This window comes from Oncorhynchus keta, chromosome 3 (genome assembly GCF_023373465.1).
Source record: "Oncorhynchus keta strain PuntledgeMale-10-30-2019 chromosome 3, Oket_V2, whole genome shotgun sequence".
NCBI classification, from domain to species: domain Eukaryota; kingdom Metazoa; phylum Chordata; class Actinopteri; order Salmoniformes; family Salmonidae; genus Oncorhynchus; species Oncorhynchus keta.
Window position 1 is genome coordinate 6,759,197 of NC_068423.1, and position 21,169 is coordinate 6,780,365.

The 21,169-nt window shown below is 40.6% G+C and overlaps 1 protein-coding gene across 1 annotated transcript; it reads left to right on the plus strand.

Annotated features, from left to right (window-relative positions):
- Positions 1-7,559: 7,559 nt before the first annotated feature.
- On the plus strand, positions 7,560-18,881 carry LOC118365371 (C1q-related factor-like). Its single transcript, XM_035747542.2, has 2 exons — positions 7,560-8,520; positions 14,583-18,881. Exons 1-2 carry the CDS (start codon positions 7,900-7,902, stop codon positions 14,760-14,762), a joined length of 801 nt encoding a protein of 266 aa, XP_035603435.1. The 5' UTR covers positions 7,560-7,899; the 3' UTR covers positions 14,763-18,881.
- The last annotated feature ends 2,288 nt before the right edge of the window (positions 18,882-21,169 follow it).

A 21,169-nucleotide genomic window follows, 5' to 3' on the forward strand; every position in this document is an offset into this window, starting at 1 on the left:
CAGTGATGTAGGCTGTTTGTAGAGGTTTGGCATGGAACGTGTTTTCCACAAACTTCATATGCAGCAGATTTGTTGTGCATTGAAGTCCACCAGCAAAGGGAAGAGAAGGAATACAACCTGGCTGTTTTGAGAGTGAACTCTGTTAACGTGTGATCAGGGGTATATTCATTCTGCCGACTCTGTTGAAAAACATGTTTTAAACGGAAGCAAACAGAATAAAACGGGGATAAACATACCTGAATTTATCCAATAGAAACTCTCTGTATTGAATGTCACTGTCTGTCACCTCAACTTTGTCTCTTGACCTGTGTGCATCTATGTTGTAAACTTTCATTTATAGGCTAGGTTGTAGAAATCTCAATGATGAGTATATGGAAAATTTGAGTATCATGTAGTAGCCTAAACCTTTCGCTGTAACATTGAACTTGGTGAATGGAATATGAATGAGAGTCATCTAATACGCTGTAATAGAAATAAGGCCATGCTCATGAAAAAAATGGTAGCCCATGTGTCTCACCTTAATAATTTGGTATATTTTCCCCTGTTAATTTTGCCTACTGTTCTGACTTGGTGGTGCACATGTAGCCTATAACCTGTTTTAGAGATATATAATCATCAAATATTGTAAGAGCTTTCATTGTCTGCTTATATGCCCCCTTTATTTATCCTATGGTCCTGACTTGGTGTACAGGGAGAACACTGTAAGAACGACCCATGACCTGAATTCTGTCGCTGTACATTTCAAAAGGGCTGACAAATAGTTATATTGACTATGTCTGTCCTAGCTCGCTCATTGTCTTAATCAAAATGATGGATTGCCTCTTATCCACTTGTCGTCTTCTTATGCCGTAGTTTATACATCTCAATTGTCAGTAGAAACCACATTTGTTTAAGCAAGTCAGCCATATCAGCTATGTTTTTTTCAAAGGTAGAAATGAGGCTGAATGAACTGTTTCGCTGCCAGACACGGCTCCGCTGATAGCCAGGTGTAACAGGTGTAACAGTGGTAAGGTGTTGGGACTGCTGTTTGGACAGCTTTATGTAAGCCCTAACATGCTGACTAGACCGCACGTACATTGCGAGTATGATGATTTTGTCCATCCACACCAGACGCAATAAGGACAGCTTGGTTGAAATATCAAAACAAACTCTGAACCAACTATATTCATTTGGGGACAGGTTGAAAAGCATTAAACATTTATGGCAATTTAGCTTGCTAGCTTGCTTTTGCTAGCTAATTTGTCCTGGGATATAAACATTGGGTTGTTATTTTACTTGAAATGCACAAGTTCCTCTACTCCAATAATTAATCAACAGATAAAAGGGTAACCCAAGTTAGTTTCTAGTAATCTCTCCTCCGTCAGGCTTCTTCTTCTTCTTTGGACTTTATATGACGGTTGGCAACCAACTTTAAGGTGCATTACCACCACCAACTGGACTGGAGTGTGGACCTCAGTTCATCTTTTAATCACCCACATGGGTATATGCTTCTAAAAAACTATTATGGAGATGCGAGAGGCGAGAGTTGCAATGCCTCTTGCCGAAGAGGCCTACGTGTGCACACATTGCCTTATGCTCACGGAACGAAAGATGCTATTTATGATACCATGCTTCTGACTCAATCCAATTTAGAAACATTGTTGTTGTTTTCAAAAAAACAGATTCGTTTTTCGTTTAATTTCAGAAAACCAAACTTATTAGAAAGATTCACAATCCATGGGTTTATGTTGAGAACGTACATGGTTGGAAGGCAATGCAATTTGGTCTGCTATTTCTGGAGAAGTGCAAATACGATATGTAAGATGGATCCGTGATGTTTATAGAACATTACATTTGGGAGCAGTATAATGGTGAGAGGACAATCCCCCTTTCTCTTTATGTTGGATTTTTGTACAGCTCCTGTGAAAATAAGTTGGCTTATACTTGTTAGGCTATAAGCCCATGCGGAGCAATTATGGTGCCTGTAACTGTATTTAGACGTAACCCATTTAAAACAAGTTGTTTCATTTTTAATAGAATTTTATTATAAATATACACTGTCTTTTTAGGCCTTATCAATAGCTTAGTGAATTGAATATTGCTTATTGACTACGTTTGGCAGGTCCATGTCCAGACTGCAATTTACAGTCTGCCAATAGCCCCTATATCAGTGCAAATGCTGTAGCCTATTTTTAACAATGTATTTCCATTTTGAAGCAATGCAACTAGAACAATGTGTACTGCAAAGATATTCAACATATTTAGCAAATATGGGGCGGGCTATTTAACGAATTAGGCTATAAAGAACTAACATTCATTTTGTAGTTGATAACAATGCAATACATAAAAGACCATAAAAACACAACTTGAAACTTCCACGTGTTTAGCCATGGAGCACGTTCTGATTGGCCAGTGAGGTGTCAAGCCTCAACACAAAACCCAGCCCTTTCGCACCACTGCCTGCTACTGTGCCCAGTTGTGAAAATAGCAACAATGTTTCTAGCCCACAATTTATTCAAGTAATCAAAAGTTTAGTATTTGGTTCCATATTCCTAGCACACAATAACTACATAAGCGGGTGTCTCTACAAACTCATTGGATACATTTACAGTTTGTTTGGGTTGTGTTTTTCCCAATAGTAACGGAATGGTGAATGATGACTGGAGTAAGTTCTCTGACAACCTGTACAGGTGAGGAAATGGCACATAGGGTGTGTCTGCAACTGGCTCTTTAATATATTGTAACACATTTCTGCAATTTCTTTTTCTAAGTTTTATTATAAACTGGGTGGTTCGAGCACTGAATGCTGATTGGCTGACAGCCATGGTATATCAGACCATATACCACAGGTATGACAAAACATTTATTTTTACAGTTGGTACTGTAACCAGTTTATAATAGCAATAAGGCACCTCTGAGTTTGTGATATATGGCCAATATACCACAGCTAAGGGCTGTGTCCAGGCACTCTGCGTTGCGTCGTGCTTAAGAATATTCCTTACCCGTGGTATATTGGCCATATACCACACCTTCTCTGGCCTTATTGTTTAATTATATTACTTTGGCTATAATCTAGGGATTTTTTGCCAGTACAACACACAAATTCCACTCACAAATGTTGTAAATCATGAGGGAACTGGTGTTTTCCAGATAAATTCTGCTTTTTGCATAAAATAATTTTTACATTGGTACATTTGTATTGTGAATTAGATTTTTTGTCATTACTACACATTTCAAAAATAATATACCACAGAACTAATAGTAAAATAGAAATACATTCTTCAAATAACACAACTGTATTAAATAACTCATTGTTTATCAATAAAATTAGATATAATCCTTTACATTCCTATTTCTATTTCTAAATGTATATGTTGTTTTAGTCTTGTTTTATGTATTAGAGAACCCACAAAATCAAATAAAATCAAATGTATTTATATAGCCCTTCGTACATCAGCTGATATCTCAAAGTGCTGTACAGAAACCCAGCCTAAAACCCCAAACAGCAAGCAATGCAGGTGTAGAAGCACAATGCAAAATACTCTACAGCCAAAATAGTCAGGTTCATCACAGGGTACATAAAGTACAATTAAGGTAAGTAGACAAACATCCCAAACAGCCAGTCACTGTTAGTGCATTAAGCAGGTTCAGTATCTGAGGGTTGCCAGGTTTGGTCAGAAACCTAAAGCCTTTACAAGACATACTTGGCTACCAGTACTGTTTGTGCATAGCACAGGTTCTGTGGCTTCGGGTTGCCAGGTATGAAACCAGAAAGGCAACACATACTTGGCTGGCTGTTGTTTAAAGATGCACTATGTAACTGTTTAGGTAACCTGACTAAATTCACACAGAAATGTGAGTTATAAATCCATCATTCTCATTGAAAGAAAGTCTAAGAAGCAGTAGAGCTGTTCTAGTTGTGCTATTTCCATGCCTCCCATTCCTAAGTTTCATTTTTGAATCTTTTGCATTCGGTTTTGTATGCCAGCTTCAAAAAGTTACAAATACAATACATTTGATATTTCACAGCAGTTTAGAAGGTAAAATGATTCTATACGCTATACATTGCTTGTTTTGTCACATAAACTGAAATTAGACAAGCTATTGGAATTTTAGCAACCAGGAAATGGCGTATCCATTTCTGCGTATTGGACCTTTACTAGAATGTGATATCTGGCAAGTGTGAGTTGATAGTACCATGTACTTCTAGGGCTGTGCTGTTAGACCTCTAACCCTGAGTCACTGTCGGTAGATTCAACTTCACGGACCAGGTCCTATGAAAAGGAGAATGCATCCATTGTCTTGCGCAGGTGTCAACCTGTAGGCCTACTCTGTGCGCCTGTGAAACAGAGGACATGTATTTATTTATTTATAAAAAAGACACATAAATGATCTGTGTTGGACATGCATTATCTCTTGGGACACATTATGGTATCCACCTACCTCGCACTCTTAGTAATGGCTGAAGTATTTTTTAAATTTTGCAATACATATCATTCTTACCCGGGGAAAGATTGATTGACAAGGAGACATTTCATGTGTGCGTAGTAATTCTATTTACCTCTTCAGTCTGGATTAGCAGCTTGCTCTGTTTCCACACAGAATGAGCCCATTCAAGGTCTGAGGCGTTATCACATTATTATACATAATTTTGTACATGATTACGCATTATTACCATTAAAATATCAATTGCATACCTAAAAGGTGCCTCAGAATAAGTCCAGCAGTTACCATTTTATGCAAGAAGGGAAATAAACATTAAATGTGTCCCATAGACAAAGCTATACTGCATGCTCATCATGTTTAGCTAGGGCATCTTTTAAGGGGATGTCCTTAGCTCAGGGACTATGTTGTTCTTTGCCAACGGGAAAGAGGAATCCTCCTCTCTAATCCCCAACGTTTCTGAGGCTATACTGTCGGGGGGCCATGACAGCATTATTGAGTCACCGTCCCATGGCTTTACTGTCTCTCTCTCTGTTGTGTCTCAAACACCCTCCGGTTGATGACACAATGCTCCTTGAGCCACAAAAAAACGTTTCCATATCCCCTGTGCTCGTATGAGATACATCGGTGGTTGGGTGAGAAACATTTTATCACAGTAGAACTGACAGTGCAATTGAAGACAATGTTGCCAATGGTAGATGGAATAATTCTGTCTAATGCCCATTCCAAATCGACCCCTTGCCCTTATATACTTGGTGATATGCCAATATTTTGGGGCAAAATAAATGGTCTAACGTATCAGAAGGCAAGATATCAAACCTAAGACATTGATGTCCTCTTTTTGTCCTTAAGTTATATGCATGTCTGTGAGCAGTGATTCTTGTTTCTCTTCCAGGAACCTAGGTCAGGTTTGGGTATTTCACCTTACGGGAGCCCCTTTGGGTGCAGGCCTTTGCTCCAGCCAAGCAGTAACACACATTAATCTAGTATACCTTTGACCACTAGGGGGAGTCATTGTCTAATGTAGCAATATATACAACTTGTTTGAGAGCAGATTTTGCCGAATTTAAACGTCTATAAATTTAACCAAATCGTGACTGTAAGGAATTTAGTCAACTAGGCCATAACACCACCCTTTTCCTCCTTGACCTTTTTTGTATATAAGATACATTTGAACATGTAATATCTTTGCGACACAAAACACCATCACAGTTTCCTCTAAACGTTTTGTAATTTATTCATTAATAACAACACACACACACGTACTCACAGACACACACCATTACAACCATTACAAACATGTCATAATGTCATGTTCCAATAGGAAAAACAGGACTCCTATGCCCCCACATTTATGAGGCTATACGTCGGAGGCCATGACAGCATTATTGAGTAACTCTCCGCTGGCTTTGCTCTGTCTGACATCTCAAACACCCTCCAGATGGAATTGCTTCAATGTCTAATTAGCCTATATAGGGAGAAATAAGATAATACTAAATAAAAATGCCCATGTTTTTTTAAAACTTTAGACTAAACATTTTACATGAAGGACAAGAGTGTTAATAATAAATGGCCAAGAAGCTAGACATGCTGTTTAAGATCCCGTATGGAAGTCAATTGTTCACATCCAATTTAGGCTTGTAAAAAATTTCTTATCTAATGAACACCACACAAATCCTTTGTTTTAGTCAAACAATATACTTTTGCTTGTGGGTGTGTGTGGAGGTGTACCCCTTGCTGTTCAACAAAGTCGTTTCTGGAAAATATTTCTATCCATTTACTCCTTTTGGCACAATAGCACCCCTATACGCTACTAAGGTCAAAGTTAAAGATACAGTAACTTATGTTAAGTTCTACAGATGTTGATCTAAATTTGATCACTCTGTTGTTGCTGAGAATTTTTCCTGCGCCGAAGGGAAATGCAAATGAGCTTCATGATTGACATTAATTCACTGAAAAACCCGCACTAACACACGGTTTTATTAATTGTATTGCACTTTTCATGTAGCCTCATTTTAGCCAGCTAATAGCCTAACCACAGATCAAGACATGGTGGAGCGATTTCTGCATAGTGCATCTTTAATATTTACACAGATGCACTCCCTGCTGCCCCCGAGATTATATGAGTTTTATAACCCAGTATCACAGGTTATTGTGAAATAGACACAAATTGCTTCTTGGAAATTCGTGACAGGCACACAAAAAAAGTGTATTTCCTTGTGTGCAGTACACAATTGTGTATACAGTGCATTTCAATCACAGGTAAAGACATTAGGTTACAGAAACAATGGTGAATGGTGGTTGGTCGTAGAGGATGGGTGGGCATAAAACGGAAAGTCTAGTAACCCAAAGGTTGCGTGTTCCAATCTCATCAAGGACAACTTTAGCATTATAACTAATTAGCAACTTTGCAACAACTTACTACTTTTCACTACTTTGCAACTACTTAGCATGTTAGCTAACCCTTCTCTTAACCCTAACCTAACCTTAACTCTTTAGCATAACCTTAACCCCAACCCTTTAACTACTTAGCTTGCATGTTACCCAACCTTAACCCCTAAACCTAACCCTCCCCTAACCCTAGTATTAGCCACCTAGCTAGCCTAACTAATGTTAGCCACAACAAATTGGAATTTGTGTAATATACACAAATGTGTTATGAAGAAAGGAAATAGTTTAATACACATGAAATGCTTTGTGATACTGTCACAAATTATTTTATAAGTAATTTGTGTCTATTTCACAATAATCTGTGATAGTGTGTTATAGTGTATATTTCAATGAAGCACAGTGAGCCCAAGATATGTACAGACGAATAGGTGTTTTATTTGTTTGGATGAAAAATGTGTGTCTTTGTTTTTCATCCTCTCACCTCAGGGAAGCCCCAAAGCTGCTCAGTAAATAAGATTCTCTCTCTCTCTCTCTCTCTCGCTCTCTGTCTTTCACCCGCAGAGCTTCTCAGTAAAGTGACAGTTCAGCAACATAAAGAGGATTCTCATCTCTCTCTCTCTCTCTCTCTCTCTCTCTCTCTCTCTCTCTCTCTCTCTCTCTCTCTCTCTCTCTCCCAGGAACGAGGCCCCACCTCTTGTTTTCCCCCAACCCTGAGTCATATACATTTGAGTCAGCGGTGAGTGTGAGTGCATTTTGCTCCTTCTCTTCCTCTTGCTTCCTCTTCTTTTTATATCTGTCTTCCTCTGTCTCTCTTTCTCCATCATTCTCTCTCTTCTCCCTCTGATTTTGATCTCTGTCTACCCCTTCCCACACAAAAATTTTCCTCTTCTCCCTCTGCTCCCTCACTCACGCGCTGTCTTGCGTCTCTCCCGGGAATCCTAAGCGCATCCCTGGTCTCGCAGGTGGACGGCGGCCCACTACCCAGGAGCCACCATTCCCGCCCCGGAGAGCTCCACGCTGGCAGCGCAGCCCCTTCCGCGGCTCAGCATTGGGAGGAAGACCCTGGTGGCAGCCGCCGTGGGGGTCATGCTAGTCCTGGTGCTGGTGGTCCTCATCCCCGTGCTGGTCAGCTCAGTGGGCACAGACGACGCCAGCCACTTTGAGATGCTTGGCACCTGCCGCATGGTGTGCGATCCCTATCTGGACTCAGGGGGCACAGGGAAAGCTACGTCCACCACGGGCCTCCAGGCGGAAGCAGAGGCTGAGGAGCTGATTGACCACAGCATCGGCCCGCCAATGCCCACCTATGGTGGCCATGGTTCACAGGGAAAGCCCGGACGGCCTGGGAAACCCGGACCCCCGGGACCACCCGGAGAGCCCGGTCCGCCTGGGCCCAAAGGACCCCCAGGGGACAGAGGAGACGCTTTGAAGACGGGGATACTGGGTCTGGGGGGCCAAGGAGCCATCGCCACAGCCACCTACAGCACCACGCCACGGGTGGCTTTCTCTGCGGGACTCCGGAACCCCCAGGAGGGTTACGAGGTCCTGAAGTTTGACGATGTGGTCACAAACCTGGGGGATAACTACGACAGCTCGCTTGGCAAGTTCACGTGCAAGATCCCCGGCACCTACTTCTTCATCTACAATGTGCTGATGAGGGGAGGGGATGGCACCAGCATGTGGGCGGACCTGATGAAGAACGGTCTGGTGGGTGACACTGTCACACTTTAACTCTTTTTACTTGCCTTTTCCCTCTTTTCTCTCTGAAAATACAGTGGCACACATGATTCTTGAGACAATTACGAAAGTCAGTCATCCATGAAAGAGGCTAAAAAGGGCATCCATTTTCAATGACTTTTCAATAAACTGAAAAGGGGAAGCTATTTATTTAAGTGTATGTTTTTCCACTTTTTTATGTTTTATTCAAATAACTTCCTTCATTGACTGACTTCTATTCAAATTTGACCCTAACCCTGGTGTAGTGTGAAATCCAGAACCTGTTTTGGTAACATTCCATTCCCTGTAGACAATGTGTATTTACCATGACAAGGAGTGACAAGGAGTGGAAGTATAACTCAAACAGACTGGTAGGTGTGAGGGTGTTAGACCTTCGCTGTACTCCACGAGGGGCTGGTTACAGTAGGCACGATTAAAATGATGATTCGTGTGGACATGCACATGAAATAATCACAAGTGTGGGCACACTCACACCCCATTTAAACCTTGCATAAAAAAATGCGAGCTGTATGCACATTGGCATTCGCATAACAAGAAACACATGTTAATGCAAGGTCTATATGCGCACAATGCGCGTGTTCAAAATGTAAACAGATTTGCCTAACCACCTCCAGAGGTGGATTAGCTCGCATTGTGTTCCAGCTCCATGTAAATGCAATCAGGTCAGCCTGACCAAATTCAGTGGGAAACATGATCAGTCCTTCTCCTAAAAATATGCCCGCGTTATTTAAACTCTGCTTCAGTGTTCCACAAATTAAATGTAAAAAAAAAAAAAAAATGTTTAAAAAAAGGTGCGAGGGCAGAGCATACTATCGCAATCAAATAGTGTCAACATTTAACCACCTGCTTTAAATTTTTTTTTATAAATTGCGGATAATTATTTATAGGCTACAGGATAGATGGCATATCATTTTTGTCTTAAAGTTCGTCTTCATCATCACTTCAGACTTTCTTCTTCAGTTCATTTCATACATTGTGTCTTCACATGATCCGGTAGGCTACATGTTATTTGAGATAGGCTATTTATTTTGCTATATCTTTTAGAAACAGTGGGCCTACATACGGTAGACGAGGCCTACTGCAGATAATCTAGTCGCAAATGTAAAAAACAACAAGAACATCTGATTATCAAAAGACAGGTGCACTCTGTGCGCTCTCCAGACTCTCCAAGTATTCGCCCTATCCAATAATACAATGCAATGATGAATTGTATTTTTGTTTTCAAGTGAGTACAAAACTCTAGTCTGTAAACTGCAGTGAATATGTCATTTGAATAACCGTGAGCCCTGCGTTTTGAAGGCAGTAGCGTACGTGGGTAAAATCACTAGGGGAGTCAAACCAGGACAAATGCCATATTACAATCTAATGTATGTTGTGATGATGGCTTTGTTTGCTCTAGGCCTATAACCCGTTATAATTGCGTTCATACGCCACTATAGCCATACATGGTTTAAAATACACATTTCCAGAAAACAATTGTTAGGCCGCATAGGCTAGCTAGCCTAAATCCACAAAACACAGTTTGAATGTAACTGTTACATTACCTACAGAGCATGATCAAATTAAAGTTCATGTTAGTTGGTCAAAATGTCACTCGGTTTGCTGAACTTGTATAATAGGCCCAGTCCTCACTCAAATGTTTCCCGAAGCGGCAAGATTACAATAATGGGGAATACAACCGCAATGCACTTCAACTTTGACATATTTGTAAGTCGCTCTGGATAAGAGCGTCTGCTAAATGACTTAAATGTAAATGTAAATATTGTAAGCTAAAAAAATAAGTAGAAGGCCCCATAATACTGATGTTAGCCTAATGTAACCATATACTATAGAAAATAAAGCGAGTCCTACACTCTATCTATAACATATATAAGCGCCCATTAATGTATAGTGTACAGTTTACGCTCCGTTAGCCAGCACCGATACTAACCGTTTTGGGGTGTGCGCCAGCTCATGCTTCTCACTAACCTGTGGTAACCCTTGAAACGGTGCCAGCCCATACAGTTTCAGGACCACGAACATTGCAAAGAAAACGCAGTGGAGCCTTGCTATTTCAGCACCGCCTTGCTATTTCAGCACCGCCTTGCTATTTCAAGCACCACCAGCTGTGCACTGCGCCTTGTATATCAACTAGCCCATTCACACTCATCATAATATGCAACAAACCTATGCAGAATTTATGCCAACAGTTTAGTCCACAATCGGTAAATAGTTATTGCAATCTTGCGCCAAAGATGGCAGAAAATATCAGCATGTTCTTTCCAAAATAAGATGATACATTGAATGTAATGTATTTGAATCAATGTATTTGAATAATGACGGTCAAAGGGATGAAGGAAAATGCAAAACAGTTCACGTAAGAAAAATGTATAACACTCCAATGACATCTAACGTAGCCTACACGTCATTTGTTTATACAAATCTCGAGTTAATTTCTTAAATAATTGTGAAGGTGATTCCAATTGTATAATACAAAATGTAGGAACACCAGAACAATGTGTGGATACAGTGCTAAACTTAAAAACGTGTGGTTCTCAAGGTGAAGGGAACTCGCTCAACAGTGAGCTCTGAAGAAGAAACAATGATACAATGTAGCCTTACAAAATTGCTCGCACCTTTCATGATCCCTATCGGAACAGCCACGATAAGATTACATTCCGAACATGGGCCTCGCATTTACTTGCAATTTAATGGGGGTCTCGGTGCCTAATATGATGAATTGAGATACATGAGTGTCGTGATCATAGGCTGGCAGTGGCACGGTCCGTTCATCACTAGAAGACGGTGGGAAATCGCGGTGGGAAATTGTGAAAGAGAGCGTGTGTATCTTCATGTACTGTAAAAATGGATTAGAGGGTGAAGTTGCCGCTAGACGCTGATCCTGGGTCAGTTGCATTTCTCCCATTCATGGTTAAAGTAGTGATAGGGGAGGGGAAGCTGATCCCAGATCAGCTGATCCTAAACTTCACCCCAGAGCTGTAGGAACATGATTATCGTTGAATGATGCTTCCTGAGACATGTCAACAGGATATAAATATCTCAGTTACACACACACACACACACACACACACACACACACACACACACACACACACACACACACACACACACACACACACACACACACACACACACACACACACACACACACACACACACACACACACACACACACACTCTAATACAGCCCCTGGACATAGTTCAATTAAAACAGACCATAATCAATGATACATTGCCAGTGTGCATAACTGTTAAATTGTATATCAACCCGTTCAATGTGTAGGCTAGTAGATATTGAATATTGGCTTTTAGATTAGTGTTTTGTAGTTGTATTTTATTATGGATGTTTCCTGCCGTTCAGCAATATTAAGGCAATTTGCATACAATGAAATATTACACTTCACAACACATTATTACACACTATTGCAACATATCTACAACACAAAATCTATATGTACGTGTGTGTAGTGCGTGTGTTAGCATGTGTTTGTGTATGTGTGTGTCTGCGCCTGTGTGTGTGTGTGTGTGTCTCCACAGTCCGCGCTGTTCCACACGGTGTAGTTTTTTTTTAAATCTGATTTTAAGTTACCCAATAATGTTCTGGTTTTATTGCTCTGAGTGCAGACATATCACAGACATATCACAGACATTGTAAATGTAACTGACACAGAGGGAAACCTTAACGGTGCAGTCCACCATAAGCTTTATAGGACACACTTTATATTATAGATTAGCATTACATTTGAGTAATTTAGCGGATGCTCATATCCAGAGCGATATACAGGGAAAATGAGGGTTAAGTGCCTTGGTCAAGGGCACATATATATAGCTAGGCCAATAGTTCTTATGTAGTTGTCATACTTTTTTATTTAAACCTTCATTTAACTAGGCAAGTCAATTAAGAACAAATTCTTATTTACAATGACGGCCTACTCCAGTCAAGCCCAGACGACACAGGGCCAATTGTGCGCCGCCCTATGGGACTCCCAATCACAGCCGGTACTCTAGTGACACCTCTTACACTGAGATGCAGTGCCTTAGACCGCTGCGCCACTCTGGAGCCCATTTACAAAATTATTATAATATTTTTTATTATAGCTAGGCCAATTCTTATGTAATTGTCATACTTTTACAATGTATCATTAATTGTGTATTTATATAATTATGTGTTACTGCTGTTGCCAGAGTCCTTATTATTCATTATTGTGAAGAACATAAATACATTGTAGTGGACAGAGACAGTGCATTTCCCCTTGCAGATCACAAACCTTGGTCCCCCAGCCCATAGGTAAACTTGCTAACCACTACTCCAATAGGTTTACTTCCTTTGGAAAATATTTTAAGGGGCCTTTTACATTACACAAACCTTATCGTAATACAGTACTATATATCACAGGGTTCATCAACTAGATTCAGCCATGGGCTGATTTTTTCTTGAGCGGGTGGTCGATGGGCCAGAGCATAATTACAAATAATTTGTAGACTGCAAATTGACCTCAAGAAGCCCAAACAGATATAATATTTGACTAAATTATAATAATTTCAAGCCTCACGTCTCTATTATGTGTGTGAATACCTGGGAACAGATTTCCAAAATGAAAAGAAATTGGAGCTGACTTCCTGGTGTTTTTACAGTATTTTATGTCCAACCATATATCATTGTTTGCTCAGAAAACTTGAGGGGCCAAATAAAACCACCCGCGGGACAAATTCGGCTCATGGGCCGCCAGTTGGGGAACCTTGCAGTAGATTATTTTGCCAAGTGTTTATATTCTTGATGACAGGGAGGGAAGGGTACAGCCATGTCATGTCACCAATCATCCATGTACTGACATCCGTCATCGTCCTGTCACTCTGACCAAGCCATCTCCCAGGAGCCTCCAGGGCTCATGATATTTTGCTTTTTACATCCTCGTTCAGCCAGCACTAATTACAACCCCATGCTTTTGTTTTGTTCCTCGCTCTGAAACAGGCAGCAAGACAGTCTCCCCCGGAGGGCTAGTTGGATTAGACAGTGCAAAACAGTCCAGAGAAGTTATCTTGCCTAGGCTACAGTGTGGCAGATTTTAGCGCACTCCAACCTGGCAACACCAGCTCTTAACTAATAGGTTTTTAAAAAACTATTTGTATGTTCTTCAGTGTTGGAAAAGTGCCTTGAAGTCACACAGTGTCACTTTTATTCCGACGTCGACTCAGAATGTGTGAAAGCGGTTCAAGACACTTTGCTCCAGATTTAGCGCAGTTGTGATTAAAAGGTCCAATGCAGATATTTCTATCTCAATATTAGGTCATTTCTGGGTAACAATTAAGTACCTTGTGATTAGTCCCCAAAAAATATATTCTTAGCAAAGAGCAATATCTCCAAGGCTGCTTTTGAAACTCTCTCGAAAGCACCGGACACTGATTTTCTGTGTTCAACCTTGAAATATCGGAGGTCTGACTGTAAATCTGGGGTAATAGTAGAGAAAATAGGGCACATTTTTCCAATTGAGTCATAGGCCTTATTCACGGTGGATAAAAACAAGGGATTTGCCGTGGGGGACAGTTTTACACAGACATCTTGATGACTTGACTTCTTATTCAATCAGTCCAGCCCTTCCCCAAAACTATCTATTAGTCTTTGCGAAAGACATTCATAGGTGTGGCGTTGGTCGACGTGCTTCAGTCAGTTAACCACTTTTCACTGGGTGTGCGTCACTGGAAAACCAATGCCACCATTGTTTTTGCCGTTTCTAATTAGTTGTTTGTCGTTGGTAAACGGTGTTTGAATTAGATGCACGTCATTGTTATTCGTTTTTGGTCATGGATACCTTTTTCTTTTACTCCTGTAAAGTACAGCAAAACTAAATACACCCAGGACTTCTTTTGTGCAATTCAATGTGATCTGTTTTAATGTCATTGTTAAAATCTTGCTTTCTCTCTCTCCTACTCTCTCACTCTCTCTCCTTCACTCTCTTTTCCCCCTCTCTCTCCTTCCTTCACTCACTCTCTTTCTCTCCCCCTCTCTTACACACGTGCTGTATCTTTTTCAGGTCAGGGCCAGTGCCATAGCCCAAGACCAGGACCAGAGTTATGACTACGCCAGCAACAGTGTCATCCTTCATTTGGATGCCGGGGATGCGGTCTTCATCAAACTGGACGGGGGCAAGGCCCACGGGGGCAACAGCAACAAATACAGCACCTTCTCAGGGTTCATCCTCTATGCTGACTGATTAGGGGGTCGTAGGTCATGGTTTACAGGGCATTCACTTCCTGTCTTTCACTCCTCGCTCTCATTCATTCTCCATATTAAGCTCCATTTTTTTTAATGGGTTGCCTATTATCATTGTGAAGATGCAGGGAGGTCTATCGACAATAGTGGTTCACTTATGGTTGTTCTTTCAGTTATGACGCTGATGTAAGGGTGACATTTTGACAGTGCAGAAAAGCAGCGCTGTTGTCAACCTAAACCTGCATCACTTCAAATGTACGTCTGGAATTCAATGGTTACGTGACTGTATTGTGTATCAATAACCTCCATCGTTCAGACCTGGGTTCAAATAGTACTGTTTTCCTTCAAAAACTTGAGCTCCCCTGGCACAGTGGAATGAGTTGAATCTTGAATTGAATCTTAAAAGTGCATCTGTCACTAAAGACAGTCTCAATCAAATGCTCAAAGTTTTTCAAAAGATACTAATATGAATTAAACCCCTGGTCTGGTATTGTTACATGGTAAACCCACATTAAAGGGATAGTTCAACCAAATTACAAAATAGATATGTTTTTCCTTTCCCTGTAAGCAGTCTTTGGAGACAGCAATCTATGCTTTGGTTTTGTTTACCAGGCTGCGGTCACCAATTGCTACCTTTAGTATTTTTGTCCAAAAACCATTTCAGATTAATGTCACGCCAATGTCTGCCAAATTAGCATGTTTTACACTTCATACCCAAATCAACGACTGTTTACAGGGTAAGGAAGTCACGTTTATATTTTGGGTGAATTATGCTACTAGCTTACAAGTATTGGTGAAAACAAATAGTATTTTTTGACACTAGCATTGCTTTTTCACGTTGTCAAAATTGAGGTCCATTGGGTCTCTTTATGTTAGAGCGATTTTGGAATTAAGACACGTGTCATTAAACCCACCGAGTTTTTTAACCCAGTGTTGTCTGATGAATAAGAGATCTTGTAATATTACCCAGTACATTTTTAAATATTATTCATTTATTTCTATGTAAATAAATATCAATGTGCAAACACCAGGGTTCGGGTCAATTCAAATTGAAGGAATTCAATACAGAAACTAAACTGAAATTCCCATTCAATAATTGAAAAAAGGGCCTCTATTTTTACTGAATTCTCAATCAACTAAAAAGTAGAAGCTATTTATTCCATAAGTGGTTAAGTTTTAGAATTGTTTATTCAAATCACTTCCTGAATTGAGTGCCTTCAATTCGAATTGACTCCAACACTGATTGGAGCAGTGCCTGTACTGCACTTATAACCCTGTGTGTATATAAATACAATTATAGTGTACATAGACTGACCAGGCGAATCCAGGTGAAAGTTCTGATCCCTTATTGATGTCACCTGTTAAATCCACTTCAGTCAATGTAGATGAAAGAGAGGATACAGGTTAAAGAAGGATGTTTACGTCTCGAGAGCATTGAGACATGGATTGTCTATATGTGCCATTCAGAGGGTGAATGGGCAAGACAAAATATTTAAGTGCCTTTGAACGAGGTATTGTAGTAGTTTCCAGAATCACTGGTTTGAGTGTCAAGAACTGCAACACTGCTGGGTTTTTCACACTCATCAGTTTCTCATGTGTATCAAGAATGGTCCACCACCCAAAGGACATCCAGCCAACTTGATACAACTGTGGAAAGCATTGGAGTCAACATTGGCCAGCATCACTGTAGAATGCATTCGACACCTTGTAAATCCGTGCCCCAACGAATTGAGGCTGTTCTGAGGGCAAAGGGGGATGCAACTCAATATTAGGAAGGTGTTCCTAATGGTTTGTACACTCAGTGCATGCAATATACACTGGGGTCCATAATTATTGACACCCTTGATAAAAAATGAGCAAAAAAGACTATAAAATAAATAATACAAATACTGAGCTATATTGTATGCCAAAAAAAGTGGACAATTATATTATTTTATACAATTGCTCAGAGAACGAGACTTTGTTTAACAAGTAATATAAAAAAAATCTCTAAAAGATAGGCGTAACATTTTTTTGACTCCCCTGTTTTCAATACTCTTCAAAACTCAATAGACTTGTGAGGATAACGACACTGAGCCTTTTTCTGAAATGTCTGGAGACTGAGATGGCAAATGCAAAATGTTGATTTTGTGTAACATTTTAATGATTTATTTGTGAAATTTGATTAGTGTTTCAGTTTATTGTCTTGCTGGATGATCCACTTGTGGCCTAGTGTCAGCCTCCTGGCAGATGCAAACAGGGTTTTGACTAAAATGTCCTGGTACTTGGTAAAGTCAAAGATTGCTTTTACATTGACAAAATATTCTAGTGACCACTCAAACAATGGAAATACATGTCCTCAAAGATGGAAGGCAGGCGGTAGGAGGCGTGCTCAGGTGGGACCATTCTAGCCAATGACAGGGCAGATATGAGTGTGAATACCAGACCATTGAGATAGATAGAGGACTCATCTTTGTATCTGTGCCATTATAGCATCTGTGACAGCAGAGGCTTTCTTCTTCATTGGCCGCTTGCTCACTCATAGGAATCCCCACCCAGTTGACTACTTTAAAATGGTGAAAGCCCTCAATGGCAATGTTCATGCTAAAACACGATGAGTCCTCTATCTATCTATATGACAACAGGCACAACTTCGATTTTAAAGTCGTATTTGGGTAAGTTGCCGAAATGTCACGTCCACTTATATTTTGTGCATTCGTAAACAACCTAACCATTACTTAATTTCTATTTGTTCAAATAAGCCTCACTTAGGAAATTGACCTTCGCATTGACCTTCGCCTCTTCCTCTCTGGTAAAGTTCATGATGCCTTTGACCTTAACAAGGGCCTTAGGAACAGTAACAGCTAAATATCCCCGTAAAATCAAAGATCCAGCACCATATTTATTTTGTAGGCACGAGGTACTTTTCTGCATATGCTTCTGTTTGTAGACGCCAAACCCACCACTTGTGTGTGTGTGGCCAAAAAGCTATTTTTAAGCAAAATCTCTGAGCAATTGTATTAGTATGAAATAATATTATTGTCATTTTTTTGCACACAATATAGCTCAGTAGTTGTATTATTTACTTTACCCTGTGTTTTTTCCCATATTTTTATCAAGGATGTCAATAACGATGGACCCCACTATAATTGACATACACTGAGTGTTCAAAACATTAGGCATACCTTCCTAATATTTTGTCACAACCCCCTTTCCTCTTAGAACAGCTTCAATTTGTCGGGGCGTGGACTTTACATGGCGTCAAGGGTTCCACAGGGATGCTGGCCCATGTTGACTCTAATGCTTCCCACAGTTGTGTCAAGTTGGCTGGATGTTCCTTGGGTGGTGGAACATTCTACCATTCTTGATACACACAGCAAATTGTTGAGTGTGAAAAACCCAGCAGCGTTGCAGTTCTTGACACACTCAAAGCGGTGCACCTGGCACCTACTACCATACCCCCGTTCAAAGGCACTTAAATCTTTTGTCTTGCCCATTCACCCTCTGAATGGCACACATACACAATCCATCTCTCAATTGTCTCAAGGCTTAAAAATCCTTCTTTAAACTGTCTCCTCCCCTTCATCTACACTGATTGAAGTAGATTTAACAAGTGACATCAATAAGGGAACATAGCTTTCACCTGGTTAGTCTATGTAGTGGAAATGTAATGTTTTGTACACTCAGTGTATATAAATATCCTTATTACATGATTCACCTGTTCTCAGATCTGTTTGTGGTATTATGCCAACTCCTTGTTGAAAAGGAGTGAAAAGGAGTACTCCTTGGCATGAAAAGGAGTGACAAGGAGAGGCATGATAGTACAAATAGACTGGTACCCAGGCTAATAAATGATGCAGCCATTTAGGATATTGATGTAAAATGTCACAAGTGAGTGGTACTTGCATTTTGATGTTCACCACATCCATCTACCAAAAGCCATTGATTCTGATAGTGCATGCATATTTTGTTTTCTAGTCAATGTTATCCGTTTCAACCAATGAAAGTTAGCTAAGATGTCGGCCAATGACAATGCAATTGATGGCAGGGAGTGGAAGGGAGTTTTGTGTGCTTTTTCTATTTCATGCTTTAATCGTTCATGACTTTTGGTAATAAATGGGATTTTTTGCTTCTCCTCTCACGTCCCCTGGTTAATGTCACTCCTTTTATTCACGCTCTCCTCCTGTTTTATCTATCAGAAATTGGTCCGTCCGATCAGCTTCGCACTTCCAAGGACCCATGCAGACCTCGGCTGTTGGCATTCTCACACACTAGAAGGTGAAGGATGAGATTGAGTCATATCAAAACAGCACAGCGAGACTCTGATCAGAAGAGAGATAAAGAGAGAGAGAAAGCGAGGGGAGCTCACAGCTGTGTTAAATGCCAAACAACTAAAGACATAATTGCCTATCACAATCAAAGGGAAGCTATCGTTCCTTTCCTAATGGGTGAGGAAGATACGTGTTGAGTTGCCGGGAGGCACAGTGGGGAAGAAGAGGGAGGGACGGGTGTTGTTTGAGCAAAAATCCCGGCAGAGATCAGATCAGGCCTGGTGGAGTGGGAAATTAGGTTCCTCAATAACAAAACCAAGCGCATTCAAATGGCTTATTTTCATATGCCATTTCGTGGACGCTTTTATGAAAGACGACTTACAGCAGTGCGTGTAAACATTTTCGCATTGCGTGGCCCCAGCAGGATTCGAACCGGTCTCTGATGTTGCAAGCGCCATGCACAACCAACTAAGCCACACAGGACGACACTGTATGTTGTTAAGACACCATACCTGTTAACCGGACAAATCCTTTGCGTGAGGAGTTTGCTTTGGTGTAATATTTTTATGTTTGAAATATGATTATCTTGCTGGTGGCTACCAAAACACGACAATGAAAAACATTAATCCTGCATGAATCATAATACAGTCAATTAAATGTAACTGACCTAATGTAATTTTATATCAAGATTTAGAATTCAAATGTAAAATTGAATACACTGTTCAAGCAGCATGGTTTATGAAAGACATGAAGGTGATAAATATTAAATTATAGTTGGCTTGAAAATGTTATTCTTGAAAGGTCAAGAATTGTTGTGAAAAGCACACATACATCTACATTAAAATTCAACCTTACTATTCACTATTCTTGGAAAGCGGGTGGCCTATTAGCATACCATGCTCGTGCTTCAGCTCTCTCTGTGTCTTCCCAACTGCAGTACGCTCAGAGATTCCGAGAGCTTCCGAGGCCTCCAGGTTCAAAACTTCAGCTTCTCTTTAGAGTCTCAGAGACAGCAGAAATCCTCTGGACACAATTAGAACTGAGGGTCCTTTTCCAATGCAGAGGTCACTTATCCCGGGGGGCGAGGGCATGTGAGCACATCGTCAAATTAGTGACTTCATGTCACCATGTCAAAGGCAAAAGCCCCTCCGTCTTCTGAGAGAACTAGCTTCTGTTCTACAAACACGCTGAACTGAACATCAGCGGCAAGTGGCAACATCTGTACTTTCTAAAACTCTTTTAACTTTCACAACTTCCACTGCGCTAAATTGTGAGCCGTGATTGGAAAGAAGCTAAGTCGGAAGTCCGGCTAGGCTTAGAAGCCAATCTTGTCAAGATTTAACATAGCGTTGTCTTTACGCTGTAAAAATGCCCGCAGAACAAAGCTCGTACAATGTCACATTTTACCTTATGATGTTGTGCAGACATTGACTCAGCGAACAGAGCTTTATTGCTATGGCTAATAGACAACAGCTGGACTCCTTGAAATACTGACCATACAGTACAGTGGCTTACTAGGAGGCAGTCAATAGCACAACGATATCCCCCGAGGATCACACCATGGTCAATCATTTAACCATCAGACTGCAGTGGCAATGTAAATCCCAACTCATTAGCAAGGTCACAAATAACCCTAGTTAGCAATGCAATGCTAACTACTATCTTCTCGCTACCATGCCTTAGGCTTAGAACGTTCATCCCCCTTTCCCAAGTCTGACTAATGTTCTGTTATCTCTCTTGTCGGGCACCATCTTTAATTCCAGACTCCGGTGATTGTGTTTGAGTGCACAGGGGAAAAACAGCTTCCTCTTAGCTGGGTTTTGACAGTGGCTAAACCTACCCAGCACAAAGATATTCGGCTAAATGTTCAAGGGATCCATTCTCAAACTCCTGAACTATTTAAATATAGGAAATCCCCTTGTAGGCAAATAAATGGAAATCATAATTTGCACACTCACTCCTTGCCTGTGTGTGGAAGTGCATGGGGTTAACATTTGCAGCTACCAAATGTTGAGGCTTGGCAACTGGTGAGGCTTGGGTCTTATCAGGATAGCACTGTGTGTGAGGTGTAAGTGGAGCTCAGTTTCCCAGTATAGGCTTAGTGAGAGCTGTTCTACTCAAAGGTCTGATGCTATGTCAATGGCGCCTTTATAGGTTA

Excerpts from the sequence above, each read along its gene's own strand:
- LOC118365371 (XM_035747542.2), top strand. The coding sequence starts at position 7,900 with ATGCTAGTCCTGGTGCTGGTGGTCCTCATCCCCGTGCTGGTCAGCTCA. Across the intron at positions 8,521-14,582 it reads ACCTGATGAAGAACGGTCTG|GTCAGGGCCAGTGCCATAGC; the intron begins GTGGGTGACACT and ends TATCTTTTTCAG.